The sequence below is a fragment of the Coffea arabica genome, chromosome 2e (genome assembly GCF_036785885.1).
Source record: "Coffea arabica cultivar ET-39 chromosome 2e, Coffea Arabica ET-39 HiFi, whole genome shotgun sequence".
NCBI classification, from domain to species: domain Eukaryota; kingdom Viridiplantae; phylum Streptophyta; class Magnoliopsida; order Gentianales; family Rubiaceae; genus Coffea; species Coffea arabica.
In genome coordinates, this window is record NC_092313.1 from 17,135,145 (window position 1) to 17,153,230 (window position 18,086).

Sequence of the window (18,086 nt, forward strand, 5' to 3'; positions counted from 1 at the left end):
GAAAAAAATAAATATCTCATCCTTATCCATTGCTTTCTTCTTCCACCGTAGTCCTTAGCATTATTGGACCTTGAAAGCCTATAAAATAATCAATTGAAAAGTGTTTCCGTTGTTTAATGGCCCTTTGAGTCTTATCTAAAATCACAGTAGCAGCAATGCCACTGCAATCGCTCCCTCTCACTTCTTCATTATCTTCTTCTTCTTCACTTCTTCTTGAATCTAATCATTCTTCAAGATCAAGGTCTGGTTTAAATTCGACAGTTTGTTGCTCTTCATCTTCCAGAAACAATTCTTATATACCAAAGCTCGAACCGTTCAGTAGAACCAAATTTGAACGTGCCTTAAAAGACCCTCCTTTGATTGAAAAATCCGAAAACCAGCTTGCGGGTATGATTCTTCGGTTCTAGTTTTTTCTTTGAAAGCCTCTTTGTTGCATGGGATTGCAATTAAGAGTAGTAATTTGATGCAAGTCAGAGTTGGTATTTGCATATGCGGTAATTGAGTTTTTCATGAAAAGCATGTAGTTTTTCAAGTTTTATCACTAAATACTTTTTCCTTGGATTCATCAAGCAAAGATTGCTAGTCTGGATGAATCCCAAGTTGATTCACTTTTTTGATATGGGTTACTTGACTTTTTGATGAAAAGTTAGCGCAATTTCTTCTATCCTGGTTTTTTTTAATTTTAATTCAGCTTATTCATTTGATCAAACAAAGTTTGTATTTTTACGTTTGTAGATTTGTTGCTTGACTGTCGTGAGTATTATGGTTTGGTTTGAGTTCTCCTCTGGTCTATCCAAACCACTAGTATTGCATTTTGTGGAACTATGAACTTGTAAATGCTGTAAAATTGATACAAGCGGATGTCCTCCAATTAAGCCAAATTATTTTAGCCACAGATAATTACTATTAGTCATGGAATTTAATTGTTTCCTAATTTCTTTGTTTATGTTTTTTTTGTGTGTTTAGAGTACTGTTCAACTCTAGAAGGAGACGCTTCCTACAGCTGCTGGAAAGCATATTTTGAGCTCAAAGATCTTGAAGTAAGTTATTTATCTTCGTGCTAAAATTTGAAGCATGAAACTGAAGAAAAATGAAAAAGTTCACAGCTTTGGTTTTGCTCGATAGTCCTAATTTATTTGTATTGCTTGTAAAATAGAGGAGTTGTAACTGTTTTGATTCTTTCATCTGTTGATGTATTTCAAACTGAAAGAAATCCATAAGGACGGACCATCCTATTGTATTTGTAGTGCAGTAGTCCAACTTACAGCGTAAATCAGAATATTGTAGTGATTGCTTATTATTTAACACTGTGCAACGGAAGTAGAAGCCATAATTTGTGTTGGGTTCTCCCCTGCTGATTTCTTGGAGTCTGTGCAGAAAGAGGCATCAAAGGAAGAGATAGAGAGGCTGATAATTGAAGCCGGTGGAGTGAAATCTCTCATTGGCTGCTTACACGGAATTGCAGAGATTCACAAAGCCAAAAAGGGGCTCCACAAATCCGAGAAGAACTCAAAGTCTGAGCAAACAGGGACATGGGCTCGTCCAGTCCCTGATGGATTGCCAAAGTCAAGGGAAGAACTTGAAGAAGAAGAGAGAGCCAGAATGCCTGATTCACCATTCACCAGATTGCTCAGGACAAAGGGAACATGCCCTGCTTGGTACACCCCTGCACCTGATTACTAGATGTTGAGCTCAAAAGTCATCCGTGGCTTTAGTAGTAGACACTGCAGGAGGTGTGTGTGTGCGAATAAAAGCTAGTGTTGGTATTTTTGTACATACCCTACATACGGTCCATGCAAGACTTCTCTATTGTTTGTTTGGGCTAGTTTGCAAGATTGCAATATATGGCTACTCTGTATATATATATATATAATAATTTCAGATAGTTTGAGTGAAATGAAGGTTCATTTTGCTTTGTGATATTTGACTTGGTACTCAGTTCCCATGCGAAGCATATGTGTACTCGTACATAAATAGTAATTTTGTTCAGGATTAGCAGTAAATAACTAGTAATACGCTACAATCATAAAAAAGAAAATTGAAAGAAAAAAAAAAAAAAAGGAGAGACTAATGCTAATAGATTGAGAGAGAACTCACAGAAGGGAATACCTGCACTAATCAACCCAGGAATGACTCTTCTTAGTAGGGACCCTCCAGGGCCGTAAAAGGGGTTCTAGGGCCAGATGTATCTGGAGTAGAAGTACCGGTTTAGTTTCCTCCTTAATGGCCCAAAAAAAAAAAGCTGGCTCACACACTGTCTGAGCAATTATTTGTACAAATCGTTTCATAAAATTTTTTTTTTGGTCTTAGGAGGGGTCTCAACTTTTTTTTTTTTTCCTGTAAATATGAATTTTTGTTAACAAACTTCTTTTTTTTTTTTCTTTTCAATTGTAAATGAGAGGTTTCGAAACTAAAATTTCTCACTTATACCCTCTCTATTTTTGTAGCATTCAATCCATCCCATCCTTCCTTCTCTCAAGTTGGATCATCTTCAATTTATATTGATCTGCAATCAGCTATTTGATAAATACTATGCGATTGACCTAGTAGTATTACCCTTTTCACGTACATAAGAAAAAGTTTGGGCCAGATCCCTCCTGGTGGATTAACTTAGCCGCAGGAGGACGAAAACGTCAAAGTTGCACCCCGACTTTAGCCCAACTATCTAAATCCATGGGAGAGGATTTTTCCTTTTTGTCATCTCGTCTTGGCGCTTATACAGGAAAGCGTTCCCAGGTCTGCCTGTGTGAATCACGACTCCTTATCCTCATCCTCCTCCTCCTGCTCCTCTTAACGCCTTATTCATGGGGGCGTTTTCTCTGACATCGTAAAGCGCTTCTCCAAGAGTTATTACCGATTAAATTGTGTGCGAGTGTTTTGGTGTAATTGTAAAGTAGTAGGGTATGCTGAAGGAAGATGGCACTGAAACTCAATTTTCCTACAGCCCGTGCTTCTTCATCCAAGGTGAGGCCGCCCTACCAGGGTAGTCTTTCCTCTTCCTGTTCCAAATGGAGAATTACTTGTATTGCTTTCTTTAGGATTTTCTCTGCATTTGTTTTTCTATCCAATGCAGGATATAGATGGGAATTTTGGAACCATATATTTCCAAACTCGTCTTCTGACAAGGGCAAGGAAAATGAGCAATACTCTTTTTAGTAATGTGGGTTACATTTGAGATAGGTGGCATTAATATGTTCTTTTTATTTTTCGTTCTCTCGTTCTTCTCTTGTTTATAAAATTGAAATATAGGAATTTGAAGAGAAATAGATGATGATTGTTATGCCAACTGATTGCTGCACAAAATACAATTGTTGGGTAGCTTGGTGGAATTGTCTCAATGGATTGTCTGTGATTTGTGATAGCTGTGTTCCAGTTCTAGTTGGTCAGATGGGATTTTGTTCAACTTTTTGGCCTTCGTTTGCCTTTTTATGGAGTCAAAAATAAATGAAATAAAAAGGCTTTTGTTCTCGATTTTGTACACTTCCTTTGCTTATTGCCTTGTCCAAAGGAATGACAAGAGATTGCATTGAAATGCCACCTCCCTGGATGGCAAACCCCCCGACTTTTGTACACTTCTGTTTTTGCATAAATTTTCTCCGCGCTTATTCAATCATTAGTAATGTAATTGTTTGAATAAAAGAAACTGCTACGGAACTGCCTTATTCCTATATCTTTAGTGAAGTCTATTTGACATACAAATCTGGATTTTAGCTGTGATACACTACATGTTTCATATCAAGAAGTTTCTTCTTCTGTAGCAGGGATTTTTACCATGCAGACAGATGGAAAACTACATTGTAAGTGTCAAACCAAAAGGGATGTGTCAATTTACCCAGCCCCATATATTGTGTGCAATGAATATGACTGCAGGACGGTCAGATGAATCTGGGAAGCTGAAATTTGACCACATTGTTCACAAGGCTAAACAACTCTGGGATGGTTCTCCTCAGCCTGTCAAGAGTTTCCCTTGGAATAGAGCATTTGACAATTTCATTCAGCTCATTCTTGACACTGCCTTGGTGGTTATCAAATACTTGTCTCTACCCATATTTGCTGTTTCTTGCCTTAGCGAAATGTCCTACTGTGCACATGAGAGGAAACTATATTTCGTCCCACTTCCATTTCTTGTTGGCGCTGCTGTTGCTGGGATCTTGAGAACAGCAGCACTGGAGTCATCTCCATCTCTTAAGGTAATTCTTTTGGATACGACATTTTCAAATAGTCCGTAACGGGACAAGCATGTTTTGGAATTAGGATTCTGCTAGTTGGCTATTCTGGAAAAGTGAACCTGGGATATCTGGAGATAATCATGTTTTCTTACATGTTTCTTTGCCGTGAACAAGTCCAATACTTGATGCTTTGCCGATGAAAATGTGCAAAATAGTATGGTGGCTGGGGCTCTTGGTGCTTGAGGAACAGTGCGCTTTTTGAACCATTTGGATGTCCTCTTTGTCTCAATAGGAAAGGAATTCACTTCCACATGGAAAAAGAGTTAATGGAACCACTATTGTATGCAGACCTGAACGGAATGGATTTCTGTTACAATAGTGAATGACTGGATCATCATTGAATGACCTATTTATTGGACAACAGAAGATGCCGAAATCAATGCACTTCCAAAAGATTATAGATGCCTCTTAGTATACAATTTCCTCTTTTTTTTCATCAAATAAATAATTTAGTGTAGGCAAATGTGCTCTAACTTGATTGATATGTTTTTTTGAAATACAAATGAAAATGAATGCTAACTAGATTTATGACAATGTTTTTGGAGGGATTTTCAGAATGCAGAAGTCCCCTGGCATCTCATTGCGGTTGCTATATTTTTCACATTGATAAAGTGGCCAGGGCCATACTATCCATACTGGGGACGTCTTCTAATTCCACATTTTGCAAATGGCGCATTGTTGAGGACTCTGTGGTTCACATTTTTATGGTATAGAAGACCAAAGAAGTCATCAGAAACTACAGTGGGTGCATCCACGGCTAGTACAGAAGACACCGTCTGATATGTTGAAAGGACATTTGACAGGTGCAGACATTAATCCTCACAAGAATTTGTTTAACATTGCAGAGCAAATATGCTGTCTTATTTTCCTTTTGGAACTTTCTTTGTCTCTGTTATTGTTTTCTTGATGTTGTACTTGTGGTTTTCCTGGAGTGATGTGCAATTATATAATTATTGCTTACAATGAAACAATGTTCTGCTGCAGTTTTGCTTCCTTTTGCAAATTATGTTGAGCATTCAGAGGCAGGAACTTCAGCTTATCAACACAAGAACAATAAGACGTTTCTGGTTTTGGCTCAAATTTTTGAACTTACCACATGCTTTTGGTCAAATTTGTTTGGGCGAAGCTACAATGTACTCTGGACATTTTTGTGATTTGAAGCATTTTGGCTGATATGACAAATGGTCAGGCTTCCACAGTGTAGCTGTTCAATGGGTGTTTGGCGCGTAAGCCCCTGTAAGGAAGTTGGTCCTCTCCAACAGTCGAAACCCCGCACCACAACCCCCAGAATTTTAGGCTTCAATTTGGGACGGTTGTCAATTTATACCACATCTAGTGCGTTGAACTGAGAAAAAAAAAATTTTGGGGCAATGTCGAGATTAGTAAAACTTCTCCTGTTTACAACTTGGCTTACTCTTGTTACGAAACATGATTTTGGGTTGCAGTGGTTTTGGTTTCCAAGTACTTGAAACTGAGCTGCGACAGACCTTTAAGAATCAATAATGAGTCTGCATTAAATTCCCTTCGTTTCAACCGGGAGCTTCTCCCTGCGTAACTTGCATTTCCACTCAGTGTGATCTCTCATAATTCATGCGCATGGCTCGTGCAATGGCCAGACCAAGGAGAATTTAGGAAGGCAGGCAGCAGACGCCCGTACGGGTCGCACCAGAGGAAGACAAATACGTCCCACCTCGCTACACTGATTGACATATTCTGAGGTAATAGAATGTTCAAGACGACAACCTTTGAACGTAATTGATTGATCAAAGTACGAAAACCAAATCAGAATCACAAGGTTAATTACTTTAAGGCTGTGTAAATGTGTTAGCCTTTTTAACTTTCTCTGTGTTGCATTGGAGTAGTAATCACAATTTATTTAGTTGTTCCAGTTAATATTCATGATTCTTCAGAATAGTATGTCAGGATAGCTAGTCAAACCTGGGCGTTAAATCTTGAAGTTTAAATACAGAAATTTGATCCCTTAAAAGCTCTACTTCAATCGATTTGGAAAATAAACCGGAAAAGAAACTCCATGGGAAGTGAACAAATGATCATCTCATTTTATTGCACTGCTTGCTCACAGGAGAACAAGTCAATCTGATTGCCCTCTTACACCGTAAAATCTCCCCTCCTCTCTCTCTCTCTCAAAATTGGATATGTCACAAGAATGGTGAAGGATAAATGTTACAAAGGCTACGGGGTTATTTACAGAAGAAATGGGGAAAAAAAAAAGGAAAATACTAAAGAACAGATCAAAGCAAATCAACCGGTGCTTCCAGACATCTCCCCAGAAAATGCACTCCCATAAGATGCCGATCCAGTTTGTGAACTGGCACCACGAGCCTTTCGTAATTGCCGTAATTTAAAAGCATCTCTTGGAAGAGGTTGGCTTTGAACTGTTGTACTGTCCTCATCATCTTGTTCTACAGTAAATATTAAGAACATTGGGTTGTCAGTTGTAGTGTTCAATGCGGCAAATCACTCAAAAGCTGGATAAAAGTTGGTTCATCATGATCACTAGCAAAGTGAATCCATCGAAAACAGATGCATCATCCATTCCATATCTACTTCACTTAACTACGAGTTAAGCAAGTTGAAAAAGGTACAAGTGAGAAACAGATGCATAGTTCTCAGTTTTTATGGACCTGACCTTATAGCAATTCATGAATGAGACTTCACCAGGCAATAACAACAGACATGCATAGAAGACTACTTAGACCTATAATGCAGCACAAAAAGAAACTACAGGTGAAATAGAAGATTGTCAACATACTGTCTACGTCCTTTCTCTTTCCAGCATGTCTATCTCTTGTTGGCTTGAATTTTGATGAACCAGATAGGTCACTTGTGCTTGGAGCAGGACCAGTTTGCAGTTGTGTAGAGTTTGCTGCTCTTACGGGCATTAGTGGTATGTTGCTTTGCAGACATATCGCTAGAACAAAATCAACGTCAGGAGATGGACCTACCATTCAGCACACAAACTAATATTAGCTTTTATAGAATATAGTCAACTCATCCATGAAGAGTCCGGTGGATCTTAAGTTGCAAACTTTACTAGTAAGCTTAAGCTACTAAAAATCACTAGAAATGAGCATCAGGTTGCAGGAGATGTCAAAAATCTTTTTACATTTTGTTGTGAAAGACGTAAATACGTTTGACAAATCATGAGATACAACAGCACATAATCAAGGAAAGTTCCCAGATAAGCTTCCCAGGGCCTCAGGTTTCAGGCACTCCAAAATTGGAAAAGCAAAAACATCTTGTAAATCTAACCCCCCAAAAAGTTTTGAGACAGGGCAAACTTATTGTTGCACCACTATTGCCTGGTATCCTCATTTACTTGCTGATAATTAAAGCCCAGGTTTCATTATTGCACCAACATTACGTGTATAATTTTTTCAACGTGTATGGCACAAAAGAGAAAATTGACAACAAAATTACTTTTAAATAAAATGAATGGGGAAGCAGTACCAAATCAAATGGCAACATGGAACATCAGAAAAACAATAAGAACTACAAAATGCTCCAATTCTAAGTTATACGGTAGCATCAAAATAGAATTGCAATACCCTGCTACCTGCAATGTATGCATCAAATATACCCATGGTGTAAAGAAGACCAAACGCTTGCAAGATTTTTGCCTTTTGGACATTTAAGGTGTCAATCATAATTACGGTAGCAGGAGAGAATAGGCAACAAACGCCAAAAAAAGAAGCTAGGACTACCAACAATATGCAGGGGATGACTAGTGATATTGTCCTGAATTAATATCAGCAGTACAAATAACTGGGCAACTACCTAAAAGTAACAGGACATCCAACACCAATCATGTCAGAAGAAATGAGGAAACAAATAAAAGGAAATAGTAGAAAATTGAAGGATTACCTTCAACAGCTGGCAGGTTTGCTACAAAAGTTGCCAATGCAGGTGGTAAGGTTTTCAAAATATCTTTCAGTACATTAGGTGCTCCAGCAGCACCCATTGTATCATTAGGAGGTAAAGCGACTGGAACTCCAGGCTGTAAAGGACCCGTGAGACCTGAAAAAGGTCCAGCATCAAGTTAAGAAACCAGTGACTAAAATTTGAGATACTGCAAAGATAACTAGAAAAACTAAATTCCTAATTCATGATTTTTAAAGCAGACAGCTTCAATCACTTCAATAATACCTTAATTGGACCAAATCAGCAGAGGATGATAGTTGTACCAATCTTTTATCATTCAATGTATTTAGTTAACAATTCAGAGAATATACCTAAGTGCAATATGATGCATAATAGACCATAACCACCTCCAGACTTGACTTGTATGAATTTTCATGCTTTTGTGTCAAATGAACTCAAATAACAAGCTCCATGGTTCCTTCAGTATCAAACTTTAAACTTATAGAAAAGAAAATAACATCAAAAATACCAAATGTTCCCAACTTGAACTTGAAGGAAAGAGTCCCACCCAAAAATAAGAAAGTGGGCAAATTTTAGAAGTCGCAAAAAGGTCATTCACAAAAATTTGAAAGAGTGAATTAAATCTCCGATTTTTTATTTTAGAGTTGGCCGTATTCTTATTTACTTTTTCAGTTAACCAAATAACCAGGAAATCTCCGAGCTCCTAATTGTGTATTTTCAAAGAAAAGTTTCTGGAATTATCCTTGAAAGAGTGAATGAAATCCATACTTCATATACATCCACAAAACTTGAATACCTAACATAACTTTTTGTTCTCATGTCACTTAATCAGCCCCAATGCTGTTGCAAGGAAAATTACAACTAGGCCCAAAGTATTAGCATTTACCCCTTCTACGTCTTTCCTTGAGTCTAAACATCCACACCTTCTACCTTTCTAATTCACCAAAATAGAACACACAGGAAAATAAGCAGCAGAATATATACCAATCTTTTGCCTTGGATCATAAACCACCATCTTTGAAGTATCTGGGTAAACAACTTTTACAGAATTTGAAGTGGTAGAAACTGCTGAAGAACTCTTATCTGTAACCGAAGAAAAGAGGTTATTAAATCAAAATAGGGTAGTCAGATTAGATAGTAGTTTGCATGTCAATATGATAGAATTACCTACAGAACTGACACCATTGGCAGGAGTTGGTTTCTCAATCTTCTTACTGATGTTTTTTGAAAGCCACTAAAAACAAATGCAATATTACAATCTAAGTTAAATCATAGCAAAAATAACTTAAATATTCAGTAGACATATATCTAAATCATCTTCAGTTCCAGAGGCAGACCATAAAATATATACACAGAGAAAACATGGTACACAATCTACCTCTTGCCTAGTCAAATGATCCATATCCTTGGAAGAGCAAGGCCACAGGTCCATGAAACTATAGCGTGATATAACATCTTGCAATGAACTATCCAAAGCAGATTCTCCCTCATCACCAGCCCTTGACAGTGCCTCTTTCCTTCGTTGCTCAACCTGATTCAGGGACCTCAAATGGATACATGTATATTCATTCAGACAAATAAAATAAAGTCCAGGTGAAAAGAATGAGAGCTACCTTCAAAATACTAGAAAGATCTCCATATGTTTGTTCAAATTGAGTAAATCTTTTCCAGATCTGCAAAAGAAGAGTGAATTTCTGCTACGGCACTTCAAGAAAAGCCTATCATTTATGCAAAATACCGAAAAAAAAAATAGAGTGAAGAACCAAATGGTAAAGCTTCAATTATCTGGTAAAAATAACACAGTACGTGCACACTGAAGTTGCAAAAACCAGTTGCTCCATTTGGCAATGAAAGCAAACTATGATATTCAGTATTTCACTACATTCATGACTATCATTCAATGCCTAGTACTAAGGCAGGCTTCTAAAAACTTTTCTAGGGCAACACAGAAGGACAGCCAGGAAGTAAGCTCGGGAAAGGTAACAAAATAAAGATGCAGTAGTCCAATGTCATCAATGACTATTCAAATAACAGAACCCAAGTTGTAATTAGAATGTTATTCCTAGAATGGTTCAAGCAGGTAGTAACTGCATCTTATTAGTGCTTGGAATAATCAACTCAGGGACAACTTAAACAATTTTTTAGACATTTGAAACTCACAAAACTGAGTGATGAAAACCTAAGAATGGAAGATGTATAGAAATTTTATCATTGAACAGCATGGGGTTGGACTGAATCAACAACAAAAGAAGAAACTATAAAACCAATGCAAGCCCATGTAACTTGAAAAAGAAGGCTTCCGCTAGAGAAAGCAAACTGTAAAATTAATCAGCAAATTTCCAAATGGATGGCTACCAAATGAGTCATTATGGTGAAATGCCATGCATCACAGATCAAATTACTGTGTCATTTATAAGAGATTAATAAATGAAAAATAATTTTATAAATCTTTGCTAAAAACAATAGTATGTTGTAAAAGATGCACATGGTCCAAGTATAACTACCTCAACTGATTCCTCAGGTGGGAGTGAGCTTAATGCTCGCTCAAATAATGCCCGAATATTTCTATCATCATTCAAGCGGGATAGAAAATCTGCATATCTGCAAGATCACATCAGGAGACTGTAATTGGAATTTTTCGTGCCTACGAAAATAAGATTTCTGCTTCACACAGCAATAATCACAGACACCTACTGAATAGGTTTGATGATTCTGCTTCCTTGTTCTGGCTTATTTTTCTTTCCTCACCCAATCAAAATACTAACATAATGACTTTTCAATTCCCTTTAAGAAGGTAAAATGGTGCAATATGATTGATCAATAATATTCACATTTTGGCGATAATATTATGAGTCTGTGACTTGACTTTTGGATGCTTGTCAAAATATCATAACCACCAACAATTGATCATAATCTCCTATACAACTCTAAAGTTTGAACTAAACATACTTACTCAAGGATATATGATGGCTCATGCATGAATCGTTTCAGCCCCGCTTCAAAAACATTGTGTGCAAACTGCAATAGTGATCAATCATATCAGATAACATCAAATTTTCCTTGAACAAAATTTGTGCAGTGTCTTCACCTTTGTATTGCATAATCTACGTTTGTGTTTCTTTTCCAAACCATATAGATCAGTTCAAAAAATAAATGAATTTTAGAGGATCTTGTCTTGAGTTTGTATGGAATATTTATGAAATCTTTTCTACAATCAGCTACTTCTAAATTTCATAAATATTTGAAAGAAGTCCTAATCATTTAGTTGAGACTTCTCTATTCCACTTTACCCTTTCAAATATAAGCAGTTTTCCTGGTTTTTCTTTTTAATATTTTGGACTAGTCTGATTAAAAAATGCCTTGATGTTTGATTCCAAACTCAATTTCTACCCCTTCTTCTTCTTCTTCTTCTTTGGGGGGAATACAAATCAACAGCCTTAGGGGACAAACTAGTCTCTTGATATTCCAAGACCTAAAAACCTGTCATAACATAGATGCCAAGAATTATTTGACTATGAATGTCAAACTACCTCAAAGATAGGAGAATGTCTGGGGAGATGGAAGTCTCACCAAGTGTTTAAAAACTTAATGTGTTACAACTGGACAAAATGAGAATCCTTATTATCCTAAAACATGTAATAGAAATCAATGCTCATGAGTAATTCTTCCTAAAGATAATAGAAAGCTTCTGGTTCTCAACAACGTATTCACAGAAAGGAGATGAAAAAAGCAGGAGAGGAATTTATTTTCCTTCTCCTTTCTGCTTTTAGGTTTCATCTGACAGTAAGGAACCAAAAATGGTTCAGAAAGGATACTTCACTAGGAGCCTAATTATACTAATCATATTAGAAAGACAAATATGATATTATATGTTTCTGGTAAGAAAATCTGATCAATATTTTCCACTTGCAATGAGATCCTCGAAGGGAACTCTTCATCAAGGTATAATATAGTTGAAATACAAAGAAAAGCATACAAAACCCAAACCACCTATACAATATTATCAATCACCTTTGCATCCTTGTCAAGACAAAATGCCATCATCGCATAAGCTACATAAACATGGTAAGTGCAGTTAGGAGATTTCCGTGCATCCATAAAGTATTTACGTGCTGCTTCTACCCCTTCTGTTCTTCTTAGAAAGCGGATAAACTGCAGTGTACAACATTTGATATATTAATATGTTAATGCATGCACAAAATTGAACATGAAATGGCTTTCCACAATGAAATCAAAAAACAAATGAGACACATGCTGTAAGCACAGGAGAAGAAAAACAAACTTCTTTCCTTATCTACGCTATAATTACTCAAAAGAAAGTTAAGAGCAGAAACTCAAAAACAGTCAGTGGCAGAAAAAACCCAAAATTTTGTGACATTCATAATCACAATATATGGTTGCAAATTATCTAGCAGACAGATGGCATTGAAGGCAAGAACCTGTATATGTGAAAGAGCAGTAGCATTGCCATCATCACCAAGAAGACTTTCATATACTTTCTTTGACGCCTACATCAAACTAAATTGCATTAAAAAACAAGAGGAGCCTATACAAATGGAAAAGAAAGCAGGTGAAACATTGGGCAAACCTGAATCGAGCCACGGGATTCTTCCAGCTCTGCATACACATATTTTAGCATTTCTGAATCTGCACGTGAAAGTGAAGACCCAAATACACAAATTACTAGAAACAGTGCACAAAAGAGAAAGGGAAAGTCAAACAACCCAGTACCGGAAAAATCTAGTCAGGACCAATGAATTATACATTTTAAACACATAAAAGATATGCAGAGAACAAGTTCCAGTAGATTAAGCAAAAGTAGCAGAACAAGAATAAATTTATGGCAACTGAAGATTAACAGAATGACAAGAAGTAATACCAGGTAAAGCCTTCAAAGCTCGCTGGAAAATTTTGATTGCAGAGTCTACAGAGCCACTTTTTGCATGCCACGTGGCATAATCATACCATATGTCAGGATAGTGGTATAAATACATGAGGCACTAGCAAAGAAATTGATTAATTAGCAATCTTTCTGCCGTACAGGTACAAACAAAAAACAAGCTTAAAGAAACATACATACAGTGCAGTTATGTTTCACCACAAGATACCAATCAAGACATACAACTCCAACAGAAATGAAAACTCAGGATGTTGATCTGAGACCATCATAACCAATGCCTAGAAAGTTCTACAGTGCAGCATTTCCCCAAAGAAGAAACCATTTTTGCATTTCTCAGACGTGCAAATGCAGCAAGCAGGCTAACAGCTACCACAAACCCATACACAAGCAGAAATTACAGAAAACTAGGATTAGCTTGTTCAGGAGCAGTGGCATGACAGATCTTACGTAGATAATAGTTCACACTAACAAGCATATATATCAAACCTTGAAAAGGCACAAAAAGTTTTAGATCAAATCAAATACCTTTCTATCCAACTATTTTATTATTTTTTATTTTCTTTTTCAGGGATACTGAAGGTAATCTATGATAAAATGTTACGCCTAAAGTCTTGCTTCAAGACATCTTTACACCAAGTGGGCTTTCTCTGAAGGACCAAGAAGTCCACATAATCATACAAGCTTAGAACGCTCCTGAGCATTAAGCAACAGCATGCAAATTAGGGGAACTAAGAACAATTAATTTTTTTTTCCACTACCTGTTCGTATGTGAATGCAATACGTTTATTAGCAGAAGCGCTATCTATCCTCTGGGGATTTCCTCTGAAATATAAGAACAGAGAATTACACAAGCTAGATCTTAATGAAAATATCAATCATAAACTACATAACGATAAATTAGCCCAGCTGTGGAGCTTGAAGTTTCCAAATGTTTGAATATACACAACTAGATTAATTACTCTACAGATCAATTCAAAAGACATGCATGTACCATTTAAAATAAGGTACCATGTCAAATGTAGAATACCCTGGGTGCTTACTTTTCAAAGGCTAAGAACCTTTTCCATGCTATCCACTGCATTTCTTCCTGCAACAGAAAAGATGCTAAATTACAACATATCATTTGGTAGTGCAATTGTTCAAAACTTTTGTCAGCTGTTCATACAGATCGAAACCAATCCCTCACCTTTCTTTTATGTCTTAGTCAAATACTACGAGGAAAACCAATGCTGATGCATGAAATTTTGAGAAGTACATTTCATATTGTTTTAGCTTTATAATTACTTAATTTGTAGGAACGAGACGCTGAAGGTACTTAATAATGTGATTTAGGTACTAGGTGCGCAGAAATCACTTTTCCCCAAAATCTAACAACTTTATAAACTATACATACCACTAAGCCATGAAAGCTGATTCCAGCATTTTTGTCACATGGAACATGGACTCACCAAGGACTAAAATAAGACAGAGGAGATTACCTTGGAAGTACCAGATGGTGGCACAGCAAGCATATTCCAATCAATTTCATCGGCAAACTTTTTCCTCTCCCTGTAAACAGCCCTTGCACTGTTATATTTTGGCTGATATTCAGACAACAATCCTTTTGCCTGCATTATAATATATCAAGAGATCATCACTTATCAGTTTTTGGACATAATCACTCTAAAATTATCATGGAAATAGCAGAATAAAACTCAGTGCAAGAGTTTTCTTTACAATGAATAAGTCCTCAACCTCATACTTGATCAACAACCATGTATGCATGCAGCATATTAGTCTCCTTGACACCCAACCGTTTGATTAATCACAACCCGATTGAACAATTTATAAAGTTTGTCATGGATTCCTTCCAGAGATGCAATCCATGACTAAGAAAGTTTGTCATGGATTCCTTCCAGAGATGCAAGCTATGACTAAGAAATGAAAATATAAGCAAACTATTTCTTGAAAACCTACACTTGGATGCCACAAACTTTTCTTGGTTATTCTAGTGTTTAACTATCTCAATAGCTCATAACTTCACCACTTTCATATCACACTGGAATAATAAAAATAAGCAATGATTACCAGGGCACGGCTAACTGAGTTTTCAAAATTTTCATACTCCCTCCAGAGTTGCTCAATGTGATGGGTAGGTGTAATAATGGCTTTTTGATATGCTTTTCTTACAGAAGTCATCCTTTGTGTTTCTTCTGCCAAATTTTGAGTCTGCAGCATCATCTTATAAGAGAGAGAAATGAAAGGCAGAAAGAACAAAAGTGAAAGGAATGAACACGAATTATGCAAAGGTAGAGGGAAGCAATCTCCAACCGGCAAGGACTTTAAGAATGCAGTGTGCTCCATCCACACAGGACCAGATGCGATGTCTGCCCCTGTTACCACATGCTATGATTAAGAAATTTTGAGATTTTTAATTAAACACGAGTACAGGCATTCACTCGTACATATTTTCACTCGAGATCTTGAACCTTCTCATGCAAACAAAACAGAAGAGATCATCAATTCCAGCAGCAGGAAAAGTCTCTGTTTTGCCTCCTGCAATTTCTCACATTCTTCTTATCTTGCTCTTGAACTAGTTACAACTTATGCGGCTATGACGTAACTTTACATCAGAATTATGCACTTTTTACCTACATGTCCTTTTTATCTTTCAGTGGTGTTCACCATATTTCAAATAATTTCTTAGACATCAGTATTCAATCCTTACATCTTTTAAACTTAGGCTTCCAATCATCATTCTTTGCAGTTCAACAATTGTTCATTATAGACAATTGATTTTCAAAATTCCAACAGTCATATGGCCAAGTAATATATCTTGTTGACAATAATGAATCTGCCGAATTATAACATTAAAGAGATAACGAATTGTTCACATTGTAATAAACTCTACCAGGCATGAAGCTAGACAGAGCGATTTTCTTCAGAAAATGGTAAGGGAGACATACCGACATAGTTAAGCATGAAATCAAATGCTTTCCTAGTCTCTTCCTGACCTTCTATCCCCTTCTTGTCATTAACCTTCCTAATAAAGCGGATGTAGCAGCGCCTGCAATGCCAAATAGTTGCCAATACAATACAAAGTTTATGTGCAGAAAGCGCAAATGATGGAGTGAAACTTGAAAAGAAGCCTGAAGAGATCTTATCAAAAAATTATAAGAAGAAATGAAGTAGACAAGCTAAGATGGCCCATCATACATGCAAATTTCTTGAAGACGTGTTCCCATTATTCTTTTTCTCTTTGGATGGGGGAAGGGTAAAGGGTAGTGAGGTTTGGGCATGTAAAATGGATTCTAAATTATGACTTTACAAGATAAGAGTAAAACAGCATGTAATATGGCGTACCAAAGAGGAATGTGTAGGCAGTTCAACAGGCAGCGACTGAAAATATGTTTTACGGCATCATCATTATTTACAGCCATGTGAGCCTCAACATACTGCTTCCAGTATTTTGCCTGGACAGAAGAAATAGCATCAGAATTGACACATATGTACAATTAACATCAGTTAAATGTTCCTAAATAAATATAACAGATTGATACCGGTTCAAGATTGTGTGGGAAAAAAAAACTAGTTAACATCAATTAAATGAAATGCAAAACCTACTGCTAGATACTAGTATTCATCCATCTCAGGCATCTTAAGCGAGGCAAACACACATTGCTACTTGTTATTCTCTTTCCCATTAGGCACTAAGGGCAACTTCCAGTGCCATTTCAAAATTTGAGACTGTCGTTCAGCAAGTCTAACACAGGAGGGCATAGCATATATGTAATAAAAATTCTATGTACTGCAATTTTCCTAATAGCTTATACTACAAAAAATGAAACCATTAATTCGTTAAGCATACACGCCAAACGGCTAATAGAAGAAGTATTTGACTATATTTATATACCCTGAAAACGATCTTCAAATCGATATCCCCAGTTCCAATAGCTACCAGTTTTGAATCCCAGATGGCTTAATTAATAGGACACATACAACAGTAATACCAAAGATACTAAGATGAAGGCGACTATTCTGGCAAAAGAGTGAGAATGAAGTCTTACTGCAGTAGGAAAATTAGCCAAAAGTTGCTCATATACCGGCACAGCCTCCGAAATTGGCAAATGCTGCAGCAAGAATGCGTCTCAAAGGGGGATTCAAGGCAAAACCATGAACGATTAAAAAAGAAGTAACAATTAATCCAAGAAGGAGCTGTGCAAAATACCGATGCCTGGTTAGCAAGAAGCTCAGCTGCTTCGACATTGTATTTATCCGTCGTTGTCATGATATATACTGCCCCACTCTTTTATATACTTATCTTTTATTGTCCCAGAACAATCTAACCTCGAATAATTAGAGTCCAAGAAACAGTATCTTGATGCCGATCGAAAAGACTGGAAGGAAGGGCTCGAATTCCACTTACGCCGTCTAATATACACAGCCAATGGAGAGCGAGAGGGGGGGGGGGTGGAGGAGTAAGAAGGCACGTCCAATCGACTAAGCAGCGCGGTGGCTGACTTGCCTTTCTGCTGGATGGGTGGCGGGTAAAGATTAATTGGTAATCCAGAAACCAGTAAGGATGAAACCATATACTAGGGCCACCAGGACCTTCAACCGCGTGTTATATTGTAAGAATTGTTCTAAATTTCTATGAACAAATTAAATTAGTTGGGGATGGGCTAGGCGTTTCCCCCTTTCCCTGGTCGTCAAGTTGTCATACTCCATGTCCTAATCGAGCAAGTTCTCGAGTGGTAAATTTTCAGTTTTGTGGATGGCTACTTTTCCTGATCCTCTGATTTATGGTAACGTGAGTACTAAACTTTTTTTTTTTGCTTTTTTTTTTTTTTTTTGGAAGCAACGTGAGTACTATACTTGTTTGAGCGTAAAATTGTTTGACCTAAACAGTGCTTGTCAATCTAATACATGCCGGCTTTTGGGGTTCTCTCGGGTTTAAGTTTGTAAAAATTAACGTAAGCTCTTTGGGCTTCGAAAAAAAAAAAAAATCTAATACATGCCAACTTTTATTTTTCTTCTCATTTATACTAACGTCATTATTAAGCTTAAAGATTAAT

At 36.9% G+C, this 18,086-nt stretch overlaps 3 protein-coding genes across 5 annotated transcripts; 2 read left to right on the plus strand and 1 right to left on the minus strand.

The window, feature by feature from the left end:
• The first annotated feature begins 27 nt into the window (after positions 1 to 27).
• Positions 28 to 1,897, plus strand: LOC113731371 (CCG-binding protein 1). The gene is made up of 3 exons (XM_027256604.2): positions 28 to 387; positions 967 to 1,040; positions 1,378 to 1,897. The coding sequence occupies exons 1-3, from the start codon at positions 156 to 158 to the stop codon at positions 1,681 to 1,683; spliced, it is 612 nt and encodes a 203-aa protein (XP_027112405.2). The 5' UTR covers positions 28 to 155; the 3' UTR covers positions 1,684 to 1,897.
• A 498-nt stretch (positions 1,898 to 2,395) lies between these two features.
• On the plus strand, positions 2,396 to 5,762 carry LOC113731372 (uncharacterized). Of its 3 annotated transcripts, none has more exons than XM_027256606.2 (4): positions 2,396 to 2,964; positions 3,759 to 4,190; positions 4,785 to 5,032; positions 5,214 to 5,762. In XM_027256606.2, exons 1-3 carry the CDS (start codon positions 2,917 to 2,919, stop codon positions 5,007 to 5,009), a joined length of 705 nt encoding a protein of 234 aa, XP_027112407.1. In that variant the 5' UTR covers positions 2,396 to 2,916; the 3' UTR covers positions 5,010 to 5,032; positions 5,214 to 5,762. The 3 variants fall into 3 exon arrangements, with proteins under 3 accessions (XP_027112407.1, XP_027112408.1, XP_071935541.1); XM_027256607.2 differs by having other exon boundaries at positions 2,399 to 2,964; positions 3,762 to 4,190; XM_072079440.1 differs by lacking the exon at positions 2,396 to 2,964 and adding an exon at positions 2,977 to 3,160 and having other exon boundaries at positions 3,762 to 4,190.
• A 507-nt stretch (positions 5,763 to 6,269) lies between these two features.
• Positions 6,270 to 17,794, minus strand: LOC113731373 (cleavage stimulation factor subunit 77-like). The gene is made up of 22 exons (XM_027256608.2): positions 17,240 to 17,794; positions 17,079 to 17,141; positions 16,375 to 16,484; positions 15,978 to 16,078; positions 15,343 to 15,404; positions 15,100 to 15,240; positions 14,511 to 14,639; positions 14,073 to 14,119; positions 13,791 to 13,854; positions 13,012 to 13,132; positions 12,721 to 12,779; positions 12,572 to 12,640; positions 12,144 to 12,284; positions 11,086 to 11,150; positions 10,637 to 10,733; positions 9,746 to 9,805; positions 9,511 to 9,663; positions 9,300 to 9,366; positions 9,117 to 9,215; positions 8,115 to 8,267; positions 7,003 to 7,191; positions 6,270 to 6,652 (listed from the first exon to the last, which is right to left on the minus strand). The coding sequence occupies exons 1-22, from the start codon at positions 17,297 to 17,299 to the stop codon at positions 6,492 to 6,494; spliced, it is 2,211 nt and encodes a 736-aa protein (XP_027112409.1). The 5' UTR covers positions 17,300 to 17,794; the 3' UTR covers positions 6,270 to 6,491.
• Between the last annotated feature and the right edge of the window lie 292 nt (positions 17,795 to 18,086).

Excerpts from the sequence above, each read along its gene's own strand:
- LOC113731373 (XM_027256608.2), bottom strand. The coding sequence starts at position 17,299 with ATGACAACGACGGATAAATACAATGTCGAAGCAGCTGAGCTTCTTGCT. Across the intron at positions 15,405-15,977 it reads TTTCATGCTTAACTATGTCG|GGGCAGACATCGCATCTGGT; the intron begins GTATGTCTCCCT and ends ATGTGGTAACAG. Across the intron at positions 12,285-12,571 it reads CTGCTCTTTCACATATACAG|TTTATCCGCTTTCTAAGAAG; the intron begins GTTCTTGCCTTC and ends TGTACACTGCAG.
- LOC113731371 (XM_027256604.2), top strand. The coding sequence starts at position 156 with ATGCCACTGCAATCGCTCCCTCTCACTTCTTCATTATCTTCTTCTTCT. Across the intron at positions 388-966 it reads ATCCGAAAACCAGCTTGCGG|AGTACTGTTCAACTCTAGAA; the intron begins GTATGATTCTTC and ends TTGTGTGTTTAG. Across the intron at positions 1,041-1,377 it reads TTGAGCTCAAAGATCTTGAA|AAAGAGGCATCAAAGGAAGA; the intron begins GTAAGTTATTTA and ends GAGTCTGTGCAG.
- LOC113731372 (XM_072079440.1), top strand. The coding sequence starts at position 3,068 with ATGCAGGATATAGATGGGAATTTTGGAACCATATATTTCCAAACTCGT. Across the intron at positions 3,161-3,761 it reads GCAATACTCTTTTTAGTAAT|GGATTTTTACCATGCAGACA; the intron begins GTGGGTTACATT and ends CTTCTGTAGCAG. Across the intron at positions 4,191-4,784 it reads AGTCATCTCCATCTCTTAAG|AATGCAGAAGTCCCCTGGCA; the intron begins GTAATTCTTTTG and ends AGGGATTTTCAG.